General features: G+C 44.9%; 1 protein-coding gene across 4 annotated transcripts in view; it reads right to left on the bottom strand.

Annotated features, from left to right (window-relative positions):
* Positions 1–1457: 1457 nt before the first annotated feature.
* Positions 1458–14594, bottom strand: part of pde4d (phosphodiesterase 4D, cAMP-specific) — a 134337-nt gene continuing 121200 nt past the window's right edge. For all 4 annotated transcript variants that reach the window (XM_076150616.1, XM_076150617.1, XM_076150618.1 and 1 more), the window contains 10 exons: positions 13640–13752; positions 8477–8570; positions 8015–8190; positions 7826–7924; positions 7554–7718; positions 7230–7329; positions 5934–6088; positions 5709–5831; positions 5438–5620; positions 1458–4865 (listed from right to left, as the gene is read on the bottom strand). In XM_076150616.1, the coding sequence (XP_076006731.1) occupies positions 4371–4865; positions 5438–5620; positions 5709–5831; positions 5934–6088; positions 7230–7329; positions 7554–7718; positions 7826–7924; positions 8015–8190; positions 8477–8570; positions 13640–13752 (1703 nt within the window). In that variant the 3' untranslated portion in view covers positions 1458–4370. The remainder of the gene's footprint in view (positions 4866–5437; positions 5621–5708; positions 5832–5933; positions 6089–7229; positions 7330–7553; positions 7719–7825; positions 7925–8014; positions 8191–8476; positions 8571–13639; positions 13753–14594) is intronic.

Genomic DNA, 14594 nt, shown 5'->3' with positions numbered 1-14594 from the left:
ATAGTGATGACAATATAGTGTATTGTTTGTGTATACCTTTTGTACAAATGTATTCACGTACTGTACGCTGTTCCTGCTAACTGTTGGTTGTTGGTTGAACTTGTATTCATGTCCAAATGCAGTGTTGTTGTGAATGATAGTCAGGGAAAAATAACTTAGTCCATGCCATATGCTGTACTAATGTAGTTCCAAATAAGGGATACATTAAAAATAATTTCAAAGATCCTGCACGTGTGTGTATACATGTGCTTGGTACGTGTGCAGCCGTCCGTGTGTGTGATATTAGAATTTTATGATAATAGCCATGAAATACTGAACTGTATTCAACTCAAGATTTATTAGAAGAGAGAGTAAACAAGGCTGTTCAGGTGCCCACACAGTCACTCTGGTCAAATCTCCTTTTAGACAATTAAACTTTACAAATGATTGAATATGTTTCTTTCTTGGAGTGCAAGCAAAGTTAAAGTTTTTGGAAAATACAGGAAATAAAACTAAATGTATCAGTGAGTCTGTTTTCCCTCTTTACTCTATGGGCTTGTTTTTTCTGGGGGGTTTTGCGCCATCTAGCGTTGAAACATTACACCTTAAAAAAAATATCACTTGAGCCAAAGATGCACATTTCATATCAGATTGACGTTGTAATATGGGGTGAAAATGCATCAAATTAATATCTTAACAGGAAAGATTGTTCTGCTGGTAAATACTACAATATTACATGTTATTTTTGTAGTTTCGTGTCACAATATGTCACAGGCATGCTGCCATTACAGCTCGTCATATCAATCAAAGCATGTGTAATCTGCTCTGCTTCCTTTTAAAAGGTAAAGATTGCAATTGTGTTTTATAGGTTACATGTTCTGATCTTTAGGATTAATTAAGAAATACCTCAACAAAAGGAAACATTTTGTATCCATTACAAAGCCGTTCTACAGGGACAGTTGTGAAGGGTGAAGGGTCGGACACAATGACCTCTGGCGTCACAGGGGTCATCCACCTGCGTCACCCTGCCAGACAAACACCACAAACCAGCGAGTAGGCAGAATCAACCCATGCTTTTATTTAATCCATTGCATATAAAACATTTTTTTTTCATTCATTTTCAGGTTTTTTACATAAACTTGTGATCTACAGTGCTATCCAATAGACTGCAATTAACAAGGAATCCATTAAAATAACATTTTAATTGTCCTGTGAAACTTCCAGACAAGTTGGCATTCTAAAGACATAACCCAAAAAAATAATTGTCCTGAAGACCTTTTTTAAGTTACAGTTTGTGTTTTCCTTTCATACCATAAAAAAATAGAACACAGAATGAGAAAAGACTCCACTGTTTCCGTTGGTCCAGGGCTGTTTAGAATCTACAGTATGTGTGTCAAAATAAGAGTCCCTGTCGTTGGACAATGATATGCACACCCGACACACCTGCCCCCACCCCCCCACCCCCACCCCACCCCCCTTTCACTATATAGAAATAAACCAACGCTTCTCCTCTCCAGGCAGAAAGATGTCAGTGGTTTTTGGATATTGCAAGTAACGTGAGTGGAAGTGCGGGCCGAGCATAGATAAGCAACACACCGTCAGTGTTTCAGCCGTAATTAATGCAGCAGTGGCTGAACATGCAGGTGTGCCTCAAAGCCTCTGTGCTTCGCAGGCCGTGGTAGAGCGCAAAGGTCACACTCCTGTTGTGTCCTGTTCAGTGTTTTCGTCACAAGCAGCCGGTTGTGGGCGACGCCGCAGTGACCGCCGCGTCCTTTTCCGACAAGTTGCGTCGCATCTCTGAGTGTGGAGGAAAGTGCGAGCTGCTCGGACCACGTCTACAGTTAATGGAACTCTGGGACATCGGGCTGCAGGCCGCACCGCACCCTAGACAGCAAATCTGCCTCTTGTGGTTGACTTGAATCTTTACGAAAGTCTGCAGCGACGACAGAATTTCCACCCCGTGCCACATTTTCAAAGGAGAAATTGTTTGGCTGTGAAAGCAAAAAAAAGAAAAGGAAAGAAAAGAAAAAGGCAACATTTTCTTAAATTCCTCTCAACAGGAGATCAGGACAACCCAAGCCCAGAGATTCACTAATGCAGCAAAAGTAGTAGACGATAAAGGAGAAAGAAAAGGCTAAAGTAAGTGACATGCGTTGAATTTAAGGCACAGCCCATGGGCCAAGGAACAGTTTCTTTTTTAGAAAACAATTTGGCTTTCCCTCTCTCTGCACTGAGCTCGTCCTCAGGTATGCAACACGTGGATGGATCATTTTACAATGAAGAAGCATGTGTCATAAACATTCTCTCAACAAGAGGTACATAATACAGCCACACCATCACCAAAAGGGATGATAAGAATCAACCATTTAACAACAAACGGCATTATGATAATAATAACATTAATAATTAGATATTATATACAGCACAATAAATAGTTTGTAAACAGCGATTAAACCAGAAAACTGTAGTACAGGTAAGGGCATTGGGTGAGGATGGAGAGAAGAGAAAGGAAATCTTGGCACAAAAATCAAACATTAAATAAAGATTTTAAAATGAAAAAAAAGAACTCCCTAAAAAAGCTGTGTGCTGTATTTCAAGTGGTTTTTTTTCTTCTAGTTTTTACATTTGTTTGATTTTCTACATTGTATGTACACAGAGAAGAAAACGCATATTTGGGTATTTGTAACCAGCAAGCCTTTATGCTACAGTCAATTATTTTACTGTACCACCTTTATATTGCAAAAGAGACTCAACAAATAGAAAAATATACCAATAAATAATAGCATCAGTGGTAACGTGGAAACCATGGAAACGTGGAAAACAAAGAGACTCTTGGCCGAGGTGTAAAACAGCGTTGTTCAAGCCGAAGTGTGCAAGTGTGTGAGTGTCTGGGCGAGTTTAAAGTGGTGATGGATGAATATATCAGTGCATTAGAGGGTCTACTTTCTCTTGACTTCTACACAACGGAGCTGATTGTCTTCTCAAAAACAAAGACAGCAACTGGGGTTTCAGTGTCCGGATGGCAAAAATCTACCGTCGGCATGGTGGAAACATGGATTCATATTGCACAAATGAAAACTGAACTGGCAATGAGGTGAAACACATGGAGGTCAGAAGGAGGAACCAAGGCGTCATGACAACTAAAAATCACAAAAACACATCGGTACAAAACCTCGCCCATTGTTTTTTTTAAAACACCGTTAGAATGTCTCTACACTCTGAGCACTACTCAAGTGTCTAACAAAAGGTGCTTTTTCAATCCACTACAAAGCATTGCATCGTCTCAGAATGTGTTCAAAAGAATTGCAGGCAACCAAAATTAAACTTTAAAGGCTTCATCCACATCAGTTAGGAACTAAAAAAGCAAAGGACGGCATGTTTTCAATAATATCCAAAATAAGCCTTCAACCTAATTGGAGTGGAGTGGTGTGGGAATAGGAATAGAAATGCTATTGGAGCAAGTGCAAACGCCTCCAAACGCTCCAAATGCTCCAAACGCAATCCAGCTGTGACGGCCTCTCAAACATCTGGGACAGATGTGGGCCCCGTCGGATTGGCGTTTTGTAAAGAATGTCACAAGTTGCTTCTCTCATCTATTTGCGAACAAAACAAAGCCTAGGATAGCAAAATTAAAATTCTAGAAAATAGTTCAATCTGACATACAGTACAATACAAAATTAAAGAGGTCGTTTAGAATTGAGCTTTGTGTCAGTCAGGTTTTCAAGGAAGACTTCCATGTCAGGAGGAAAACAAAACAAAAGAAAACTCTCCATCCAGAGCGCTGCAGCTTCCACCTCTGCGGCGTCCTCTGGCAGGGTTTACGGGGTAGAGAAGGCGCTGTGACGTGACGGAGAGGGGAGGGGGGCACAGGGGACGGGAGGGACGGAGACTTAGACAGAGACGCAGATTTTCCTCGATCGCAACGACGACCACGGCCTCTGTGTGGAAAATGGGCACTTTGATTAAAAACAACAGAAACACTGCTAAAAGGTCCGGCAAGGTGGGAGGGGGGGAGTGTGTGTGTGTGTGTGTGTGTGTGTGTGTGTGTGTGCGTGTGAGTGTGTGTGAGTGAGTGTGAGAACGACGTGAAGGGGAAAGTAGAGGGGAAGGAGAAATAAAGACACACCGCTTCAGTACAAAGGGGGGGGATGAGTAGGAGTTTTCCTGAGTGCAAAAAAACTTGTCGAAGTACCGAGTGGGCGTGTCTGAGCCAAGCTGAGGGAAGGGGGGAGGGGCCAAGGTGGAATAGCAGCACACACGCTTTGGAACCGGAAACATGGATGTATCAAAAAACACAGAAAGACGCCACAAAACCCCAAAAATATTCTATAAATAATTATCTGTCATTACTAAGAAGAACAGTTCACCAGGTGCCGTCCACACACACACTGCTATGTGTCTGGAGATTTGTCTTTCTCCCCCTCCTCCCCTTCTTCCACCGCACACGGTTGTGAGCACGGCGTCTCAGCCTCTTCTGCTACCTCCTCGTCTTCCTCCTCCCCAACTTGTTCGTCCAAAGGAATCTCTGTCGACTCAGAGTCCTGCGTGCAGAGTGTTTTAGAATCAGTACAGCTGTTATCCTCCTCCTCCTCCTCCTCTTCCTCTTCCTCCTCTTCTTCCTCTTCCTCCTCAGCTTGGCTGCCGCTGTCCTTTTCCGTGTCAGACTCCCCGTCCTCCTCCAGGGTGAGCTCAAACTGGAACTTGTCCCCCGGGGGCCGGCTGCCGTCCTCCGCCTCGTCCAGAGCAGGGGAGGGGCTCTGGGGGATGGTGCTCTGGTACCACTCCCTGTTGTCCTCCAAAGTGTCCAGGATGTCCTGGGCGTCCGGGTGGACCAGGTCGGCCCACGTCTCCCACAAAGGGTGAACGATATAGTCTATGAAACCCACCTGCAGGGACGGAGGAAAGGTAAAAGACTTTTAGCAAGATTTAGAAAGAACTAAGAGTCTTAAGAGTTTCAATCAACTCACAAAATTCCAAAAATAGATTTTATTTTATTTGAAGTTCATTCTTCTGCAATCAGTGAATCTTCAATTGTGGCAATTATTAATATTTACAGCTTGTTGTAAAATTGCCTGCTTGTCTCTCTGAGCCGCCTGTCTCAAGCTTTCTTCCTGTGTTTTGTCTGGGCACAGAGTCGTTGCTGTGGGTCTGTGGAGCCTTCAGGGACGCTGCATGTCACACTGAGGCCAAACAGGCAAACATCAGCTGACTTGGAAAATGTAAACAATAATGAATTTGATGTGAGATTTCACTCAAAGCAGCTTGACTGGTGTCATACAGCTTATAGTCGTACTGCATACAGGCTCCATCCCAGGATCCAATGTGCGCCTACAGGAAGACTGAACTTGGAGACCACAACTAAATGTAAGATGCTGTATATTTGTGGCTCCGATAATCAAACCCACCCTGACGTCCGTGCTCGTACACATCAATGTGTGTGTGTGTGCGAGTGTGTTACCTGGCTCTTTTCCACTGAGGCGTTGTGTTTGTCACACATGGGACTGATTTCCATGCCCCTCTCTCTCTCCCGGTCGCCCTGGCCGAAGAACTCCTCCATGATCCGGTCCGTCCACTGCCGGTACAGCTGCAGGGGCTTAGTGGGGTTGCTCAGGTCCGCGCAGTGCACCATGTTCTGAAGAACCTGCGTGGGAACATACGACGGCGTTAAGACGAGGCATCAATCGCGGATTGAGTCGTGGCGTTTATGGAGCCGGGAGCGACTGCCTGACCTGTATTCTGTCAGAGTAGTTGTCCAGCAGCAGCACACCTGAGCTGGTCACCTTCTTGGTTTCCACCATTGTTTTCAGATCAGCCAGTAGATTCATGTGCTTGGACATGTCTGTTGCAAGCACCTGGACACACCCGCAAGAAAACAGTGCCAAAGTTCAGATGACCGTCATACACAAGAAGCAAGGGATTCCTGACGCTAGATTTTCCTCCGCTGCTCTACTTACGATGTCGATGACCATCTTTCTCAGCGATTGTCGTTGTTTTTTGGTCAGGTTTTGGAAGATGTCACAGTTCTCGTCTTGCAGGAGCTTGAAGCCCACGGCCAGATGGTGGTTCTCCAACACTGATGAGTCATTGTACATCAGCGCCAGCTCGGAATCTGCACAGAAAAATACAGATTGTTGTTGTGGTCTGTGGATGAAACGTTTTGTAAGGCCCAGTGTGTCACTTTTTAAATGGGATTTGCCGAAATTTTTACTGCATCCTAGTCTGATATGGGGAAAAAAAGCACCACCATTTACCACAAGGGGGCTCACTACCTTTTGCCATTTTAACTCCTTTTTTTAAGGCACATGTGCAACAAATAAAGGGCCTGTTGGCACAGCTCAGGCCTGCCCGGATCCCCGCCCGTCTCTTTCCTCACCGAGAGGGAAAACAAAGCACCAGCATGTTTTCCACTCAGAAAGAGGTTTCCCCACTCTGGGTCACCTGAAGGTCCTCCAGCTGTATTTAGATTCTCCATTAAGATGCATTAGTCTTGCCCACAGAGGAGAAAGGGGATCCTGCTCTGCTGCTTTGGCTGACAGAAGATCATTCCGGTGGCTCCTAACCGGAATGACTCACACTGCCTTTACTGCAGGGATTCCCCACGTGGGTTTAAGGGAGGTACAACACACCGTGCATCAAGTGTGTGAGACTGTGGCTTCGCTTTTCTGGCAATGAATTACTAATGCTCTTACGCAACTGTCAAATTTAGCCTCCGGCGGCCTCCAGACGAGGCATTGGAGCCAAAACTCTGTCAATTTAATAAGGATTTTTTATGTGTTTTCATCTAGTTTACCAAACTACACTGGCGCCCGAGAAACATCCGGCTATAAGCGAGTGCGTCAAGTGTCTTATTCAAGGACGCTTCAACTGCAGATCTCTGGTGAACCCAGAATAACAGTGTTTGTAAATGCGGCGTGGCCCGACTCCATCGTGTCTCTGAGGGTGGAGGGGGTTTGTTGAGAACGTGTCATGCTGAGCAGTGAATGATGAGGACACATTAAGGAGAGTATTGATCTCCTGTCCTGGCCTCGCCAAAACCACACGTGACTTCAGAAAAACATGCTGGTGAAAATGTGCCTGTACATGTGGGTGCAGGCAGGTTTGTGAATTTTCATGCATGTATACGTCCACAATGCACTCACCAGCGTGTGAGTTGCGTGGGTGAGTCACTGTGTGTGTGTGTGTGTGTCTTAGTGACTGCATACCAACAATACTGCTGAGCCGCTGAAACAGCGATCAGCGTTTAGACTCACTGGTGTTGATGAGAAACTGGTTTGAGACTCCTGGATGGTCAACGTCATGAATAGCACTGGCAAAGATGGCAGCGAGGATCTCAAGGTCGGTGAACACAGCCTGGAATAAAGAGTCGTGCACAGAGGGGAGAGGGAAGGGCACTGATGAGAGAGAGAATCAAACGGTCGGGACAAAAATATCCTGGTAACTAAGAGCCATTGATTGGACTTTGAGCTGGAGTTTGATTGGAGCCGATTGTGGAAGCATGAGCCACGTGTGTGTGTGTGTGTGTGTGTGTGTCCGTGCATGCATGATGTGGACATGTGTGTGTGTGTTTGTCTCACCTCGAGGGCGGGGGTGGATAGCAGCACGTGAGTTGACTGGGTGACATCAGCAGCATGGATGTTGTTGTGGTAGGCCACATCGCCATGGTAATGGTCTTCTAAGGTCATCAGGTATGTTATAAAGGTGTCAAGTGGAATTTTAAAAGTTTTTAACAAGTCTCTCTCCTACATGGCAGAAAAAAAGGGGAATAGAGAGTTTTCAGCCAAAACATTACAAACAGACGCATGAAGAAAGATTAGGAGAGTGACCGATGATGACATGATGTCATTACCTGGAATATTGTGTACATCATGACTGTCAGCGGCCGATTCCCAGAAAACTCTGAGATTTTGAAAACATTAAGGCCCCATTTATTGACGTGCTCAAGTTCCTGATGAAGGAAGCAGAGAAACAGTCAATAAAAACAAGTTTATTCTTTCTGCGACACCAAAATCTGTGACGGCCATCGACACAAACGCACCTTCGCAAGCTCGTCCTCGGTCTCCGTCTTCACTCCGAAGCGAGGGATGTTGGAGTTTGTGAGGCTGGAGGAGTGCTGCAGCTTTTTCACCCCGCTAATCTGCGACATGGGCTTTTTGTTCTGTTCCTTCTCCTTCTGCATCTGAGGGGACGGCATCTCCACTTCATGCTGTTTGTCTGCGGGGAAGCAGAGTTGGAGAGAGAATGTGAAGACAATGAAGTTGAGGTTTGTGCTGCTGTGGTTCATCCAGGAACCAAACAAATATTATATCAGAGTAAATGTGCAGACTATGTATCACAGCGCAGCATTACACTACTCACAGCCATCCTTACTACCTATACATGTACAAGATGGGACAGCACTGTCTCAGTCTTGGCACCGTGTTAATTGTGGTCGTTCACCGTGATGCATTCTGTTTTTATACCAAACCCCAGAGTGTCTGATCTCTGTGTCATCACTCACCCAGGAAGGTGCTGGAGATGAACTCAGACACCTGGTTCCCAGAACGGCTCATCTCCGAAAGGTGAGTCAGCTCCCTGTTCAGCATCCTCTTGAACTGAAACAGACAGATTAGAGGTTTGACACGGTTAATGTGCAGCAAAGACAGAACCAAGAAATATCATTCATTCTTAACAAAATCACACAGAACTACAGGACAGGAGCTGTAAATGCAAGTCAAGAAAGAATACATTTGTTACAAAATGTTCAAAGAATGATTGAAGCAACAAAGGAAAACATTTATTTTATGGAGCCACTGAAACAAAATCCTCTCTTTTAAATGAAATGCATGAATATTCACAAAGAGGTCTCGTGTGTTTTATGAGCACAGGCCCTGCTGTTACCTGAATTTCATCTTTCGTAGTGCAACACACACACACACACACACACACACACTGCTGCTGAGGATGTCAGTGACCTATTTCTCCCCCCCACCCCAATTTCTTTCTCTCAGTTTTGGTTTTGATTTCTCTCTCTCCCTCTCCACCCCCTGGACCTAATTGGAGTGGCAGATCCAAAAATAGCTCCGGCTTTTGGTTTGAAGATCAAACTGATTGACATGGAGGAGAAGGCTTGAAATGACAGATTTACTTAAGTGGTTGCACAACAACTGCCACTGCGTCTAAACTAATGCCGAACACACGTATATGGATTGATCATGGAATGATCACTTAAAATAATCCATTACAGCCCATCAGAGTGCTTACTGAGCTATTGTGTATTGACAAGTTATTGAATGACACCCGGGGGCATTTACACCGGGTGCCTTTTCAAAATGGAGACACAAGAGGAAAAAAATAAAAACAAAAACATCTGTAATGTGCTTTAGTCAGCGTGCTTTGGTTAGAGTCAGTAGACTGAAACAAATAAAGAGCTAAATATACATTTCAAACAATAAATTAAACAATTAAATGGAATAGAAATAAAGACAAAGATCCCTCCTGGACCAATTTGAATGTGGAGGATTTACACGTACGTGTATGGCTAAACACAACACCAGTTTTAAAATGAAGGTCCCTACGTACGTATGGTTTTCTGTGTGTTACATCATGTCTGCACCCTCCAGAGAAGCCAACAGTGTATCACATCTAAGAAACACTGAGTTCTATATCTGCTTTCTATTTGTGGTCCAACGTGAAGAGTTTGTAAATATTTCCATTCTCCTGGTTCAATGAAATCATGCAATTTCAACAATGAGATTGAGATCGCAGCTGAGGAACACCAGAGAAATTATTAAAATATACTAACACACAAAGCGCCTCTTACCTTTATATATCCCCAGGAGACAGAGAGCAGGTAATTGGCTTCAGGCATTTTGACAATTTAAAAATCAGCCAGATCCAGACTCAAACAAATATAAGGTGTGCAGATCAAAAAAACGGTTCAGATGATGAAAGAGCGAGAGATCTAGCGAAACCAAAACAGAAGCTCTGACCAGTAGAATGTCTCAACCTGAAGAGCCCTCAGAGCTCAGCTCAATGCAGATCAGCTGTACAGAGTCCAAACATGAAGCCCCACGATTTTGTCCCGTAATGATCGACAGAAAGGAGCCCATGTCCCAGGATGTGGTGAGGAGAAGGAGCGGCCGGAGTGCAGCTCCCCAAAACAAAATTAGAGCGTATACTAAACTAACGGACTATGATACAGGCAGTAACACACTCATACAGGCACACACTGCTGAGGTTGTGAATAATTGATGATTGTGCGGATGCTTGGTTGATGCCAAAGCACCAGGACGGCTAAAAAAAAATTCTGTCTCCAGCTCTCAAACAGCCCTGGCTGTCTGCCTGTATGCTGCTGTGTGTGTATGACACCAGCTCCCATGTGAAGAGCACAGGCTGCTCCTCTCAGAATGTCACACAGCCACAGCGAATCAGGGACCAGATATGGATGCAGAGTGAGCTCATCATCACCTCTGATTGGCTTGGCTTGCAGCAGACTCGAGATCACCTGCTGTGCGATTGGCTGGAACTGAAGCCATTGGAAAATCCAGCCCCTCTTTCCTACAATTCCTACCGCGCACAAGGACGGCGTGTGTGTGTGTGTGTATGGTGTTACATGTAGAACTGTAGATCACGATGTTGCATTGTTTGTGTAGGGACATACCTGACCTTCTGTATGATGTGTTACATCAGGCTACCTCATTCATCATCATACAAAACTGGAACACAGAGGTGAACATTCCTGACCGTAATTTTAGTGGGAGGTGAGTCACAATAACATCACAGATGAGGTGATGTCGAACATGCGAAAACCAATTAAACTTGCAAAAAAGGATGAGCGTCACTGTGTGCGTGAAGTGGGCTCAGGTAAGGAACAGAGAGCGTCTGACAACAGTTTGAATGTCAGAGGGGTTGAGAGGTTATTGCGCTATTAAAACACGAATTAAAATGGGCATTATACCTTGGTCAGGACTAATTTAATGGAACTTTCTGTTAAATGGTGCAAAGAAAAGAATGACAATATAACAATTCCTCTCAACTAGCCCTCGCTCTAAATCTTTCCTTTGTTCCGATTCAGATGAAAGCCGTTTGTTTTGTTCACTCCGGTTACAAAAACGAAGAGGAGAGCTTTTCAATTCAATATTTAACATTATACGCTTCATAAAGGTAAGACTGGATGAAGACTGAAGGGTTGTAAATTCTTCATTTTGGGAGAAGCCATTTGTATTGTTACCAATTCAATAGCAGTGACTGATCTGCTGCTTCCATAGAAATCTGGGATATTGAGAAAAGCTACTGGGTTCCATGGTGTGTGTGTGTGTGTGTGTGTGTGTGTGTGTGTGTGTGTGGGCGGGGCGGAGGGGGTCGAGGTATCTGTTGGCTTGAGGGATTGAACAGGGACCAAAAGTGTCTCTGCTTACTTTACACCCCACCTCTCTACACACAGCCAGGCACTGGGAGTAATTTGCAGCTAGGCTGGAGCAGATGAGACCACTGGCCAGCTGATATCCACTGGCTCCAACCAACTCTGGCTCAACACACACACACACACACACTCTAGCATATGCACAAATCCAGTATATACGTAGACACCATTGTATCGTTTTTTTTAACTCCACAACCGCGGCTTTTTATTTGTGCCGCAACGCGACCTCTCTCTCTCTCTCTCTCTCTCTCTCTCTCTCTCTCTCTCTCTCTCTCTCTCTCTCTCTCTCTCTCTCTCTCTCTCTCTCTCTCTCTCTCTCTCTCTCTCTCTCTCTCTCTCTCTCTCTCTCTCTCTCTCTCTCTCTCTCTCTCTCTCTCTCTCTCTCTCTCTCTCTCTCTCTCTCTCTCTCTCTCTCTCTCAGCCAAGAGGTGCAAACACAAACCATTGGGTTAAAATTGGAAAGTGTGACACCCAGCTTTTGTGACTTGTGTGTAACTGCATCTATAGCTCACACACCTTCAGATCTCTTGCGTTTCTTTCTTTTGGATTCAGCCAATTACAGCTGAAGTAAATCTGGTGTTCACTGAAGATCTAAACAAAACTGAGTGACAAATTTAGGACATTTTCATTTACAAAATCTATTCAGTAATGTAGATAAACAGGGGGGAACGCCACATGGATAGAAAAACAAATCAGGGCTCATCTATTAACATAATTATATACTGTCCAGCCCAACTGACTGCATACGACTCAATCCGCTTCATCTCAGCTACACAAACATTAGCAGTTACAATACATGAACAGCATTACTACACAAAGTAATACCAAGGCAGTCTTTGAGCAGGAGGTACGCAATAAGACTGCTAAAGGGCATGCGGGCACCATTATGATTGGTGATTTTCACAGAAATGTCACAGGGGACCAAAGTGGTTTCAGCACCTTCCTACTTTTATGAATTAGGTTTGTTGAGTGCAAATAACAAAGTCTGCAGGATACAGACACAAAGTAATGGCTGTGTGGGAGAGAGCACTGTAGTGACTGTATGCATGTGTGTGTTGTTGGAGTGAGATAGCGGGGGCCTATGGCTGTTGCCATGACAACCGGAGATAGCTGTGCTGGTGAACAATGGTGAGGCAGCTCATGCTCACAACGTTACACTTTTATCTGTTCTACCTTTAAAAGAGCTGGATGTCCCAATCAAACATGTGTAAATGGCAGCATTAGCAGTGTGTGTGCGTGCGCACGTGCACGTGTGTCTCCTTTGTCTGTCTAGCAGTATCTCCTCTTAGTCCATCCCCCTCCTGTGACATCACAGTGTGTGACATCACCAGAGCCCAGAGCTGATCAGCATGCAGAGCAGCACAGCAGCCTCGCCCCCCCCTCTCACACACACACACACAAACACACACACAAGCGCGCGCTCTGGAGGCGAATGAGCATGCTCACAGCACCATTCCCTGCCTGCATGACGATGCTATCACCAACACACATAGACAATACATTAACACCAATGTGTACTTTGATGGCACAAGGATGGAAAAGCACGACAGGACAACGACAATTCACAAGTCACATCATAGCCAAACAATTGTAGATGCCATCAGCGACACCACAGCTCTTCAGGCTTGTGTGTTAACCACTCTGGGTAAATAAACACTTGACAAATGAAGAAGGAGGGAGGCTTGGAGGCGATGCAGCAGGCTACAGACGGCACACATGCTTCATTAAAATGATATTCACATGTTAAAGCCACTTGATAACATGTCATTGTGGCCTTGATTAATGTCTGTTTTAATGCTGTGGAATTTCTCAAAAACAGTATTGGCATTTAATACAAATACAGTTGAACGAGATGAGCGAAAAATGACTTGACTAAACAGAGGTAATGTGGATGCAAGACTGTGTTGCAAGTGTTGGATTTTTTTACTACATTCCATACCGATGGGAAACATTATATATATTGTCAATACATAGACTGTGCAGCATAGTGTAACTCTGGGTAAAGATAATTACCCAAACACATTTCACAATATGCTCCACTGTATGTTGCACACAGTGTCATGACACGTTAATGTCAAAGCCCCAAAACACACTGAACCCTCAGAAGCTGCAACTGGACACATCTTACTCAATGACACAGTGATTCATTTGAGGACAAACAAAAATAAATGTCCTAACTACAGATGGTTTCTTGGCTCCCACAGCAAAACTAATTTACAGCAGAGAGAAAACTTGATGAAACTTTTCTGATATTCTTACCTTATTGGAGGCCATTTCACTGACTGAGTGTCTGGTCTGCAGCGTCTCCAGCTGGTCCAAGCACCAGTCCAGCTCTTCCAGAGTCTCAGTGGCCAGCTTCTGGTAGGCCTCCTCTGCAGGGGCAAGACAGGAGGGCAAGGGGTCAGTAAGGGCCCGCTTCAGAGGACTAGTGGACGGTCCAGGCCCGGGGTCTCCCACCCCACACACAGCTAAGCTGGGATACCCCAAGTAGACACATGGGTGACTCTTCATACTGGACAGATGATCCAGCTGTGGGGCCCGGGACCAGGGGCCTTGTTGCGGCGTCCTGTATCCTAAACGCAGGCCAGCTGTATGAATCCTCCACTGAATCCTTTAGAGAAATGTGAGGTCCGGTAGTCCTACTACTCAAAATCCCTTTCTCTGATTACAAATGAATCAGATACAATCCAAGGGGGGGGGGTCACAGTTGCAGTTAATGAATGGAAATCGGCCACCCTGATTCAGGTCTGAGTGTCCGCATGAATGTATCAGAAAAGAGAACCACAGCGGAGATTTCAGGTGACTCTTTGGCATTAGCTGCCACACTGAAAACGCAAGACGCGAGAAATCTCACATGGACACACACATACACACAGCACGCCTCACTCTGATCACACTCGCCGATGTGGGTGTATAAGGTTTACTCTGTCGTCCAAAAGAGGGGTGTAATTCCAGTCATGTATCAGGATGAACAGCAGTCTGCTTAGCAGGCCCATGTCTGCCATAAGGCGGGAGGGAAGGAAGACACGGACTGAAGAAAATATAGTATCCAGAGAGATTCAGAACCAGTCAAGTTCCAGGTCAACGTGGTCCATCAGTGAACAAATACAGGATCGGCTGTAGCAGCCTGACATCATGGTTAGCACATACAAAGAAAGCTCACATACACACCGCACACACAGAGAGGGAGCCGACACACACATGCATTCACACA

Source organism: Genypterus blacodes, unplaced genomic scaffold (genome assembly GCF_046128005.1).
Source record: "Genypterus blacodes isolate CSIRO-AG114 ecotype Tasmania unplaced genomic scaffold, CSIRO-AGI_Gbla_v1 ptg000053l_1, whole genome shotgun sequence".
Classification (NCBI taxonomy): Eukaryota; Metazoa; Chordata; class Actinopteri; order Ophidiiformes; family Ophidiidae; genus Genypterus; species Genypterus blacodes.
Note: the sequence above shows the minus strand (reverse complement) of the source record. Positions and strands in the feature narration are given on the sequence as shown.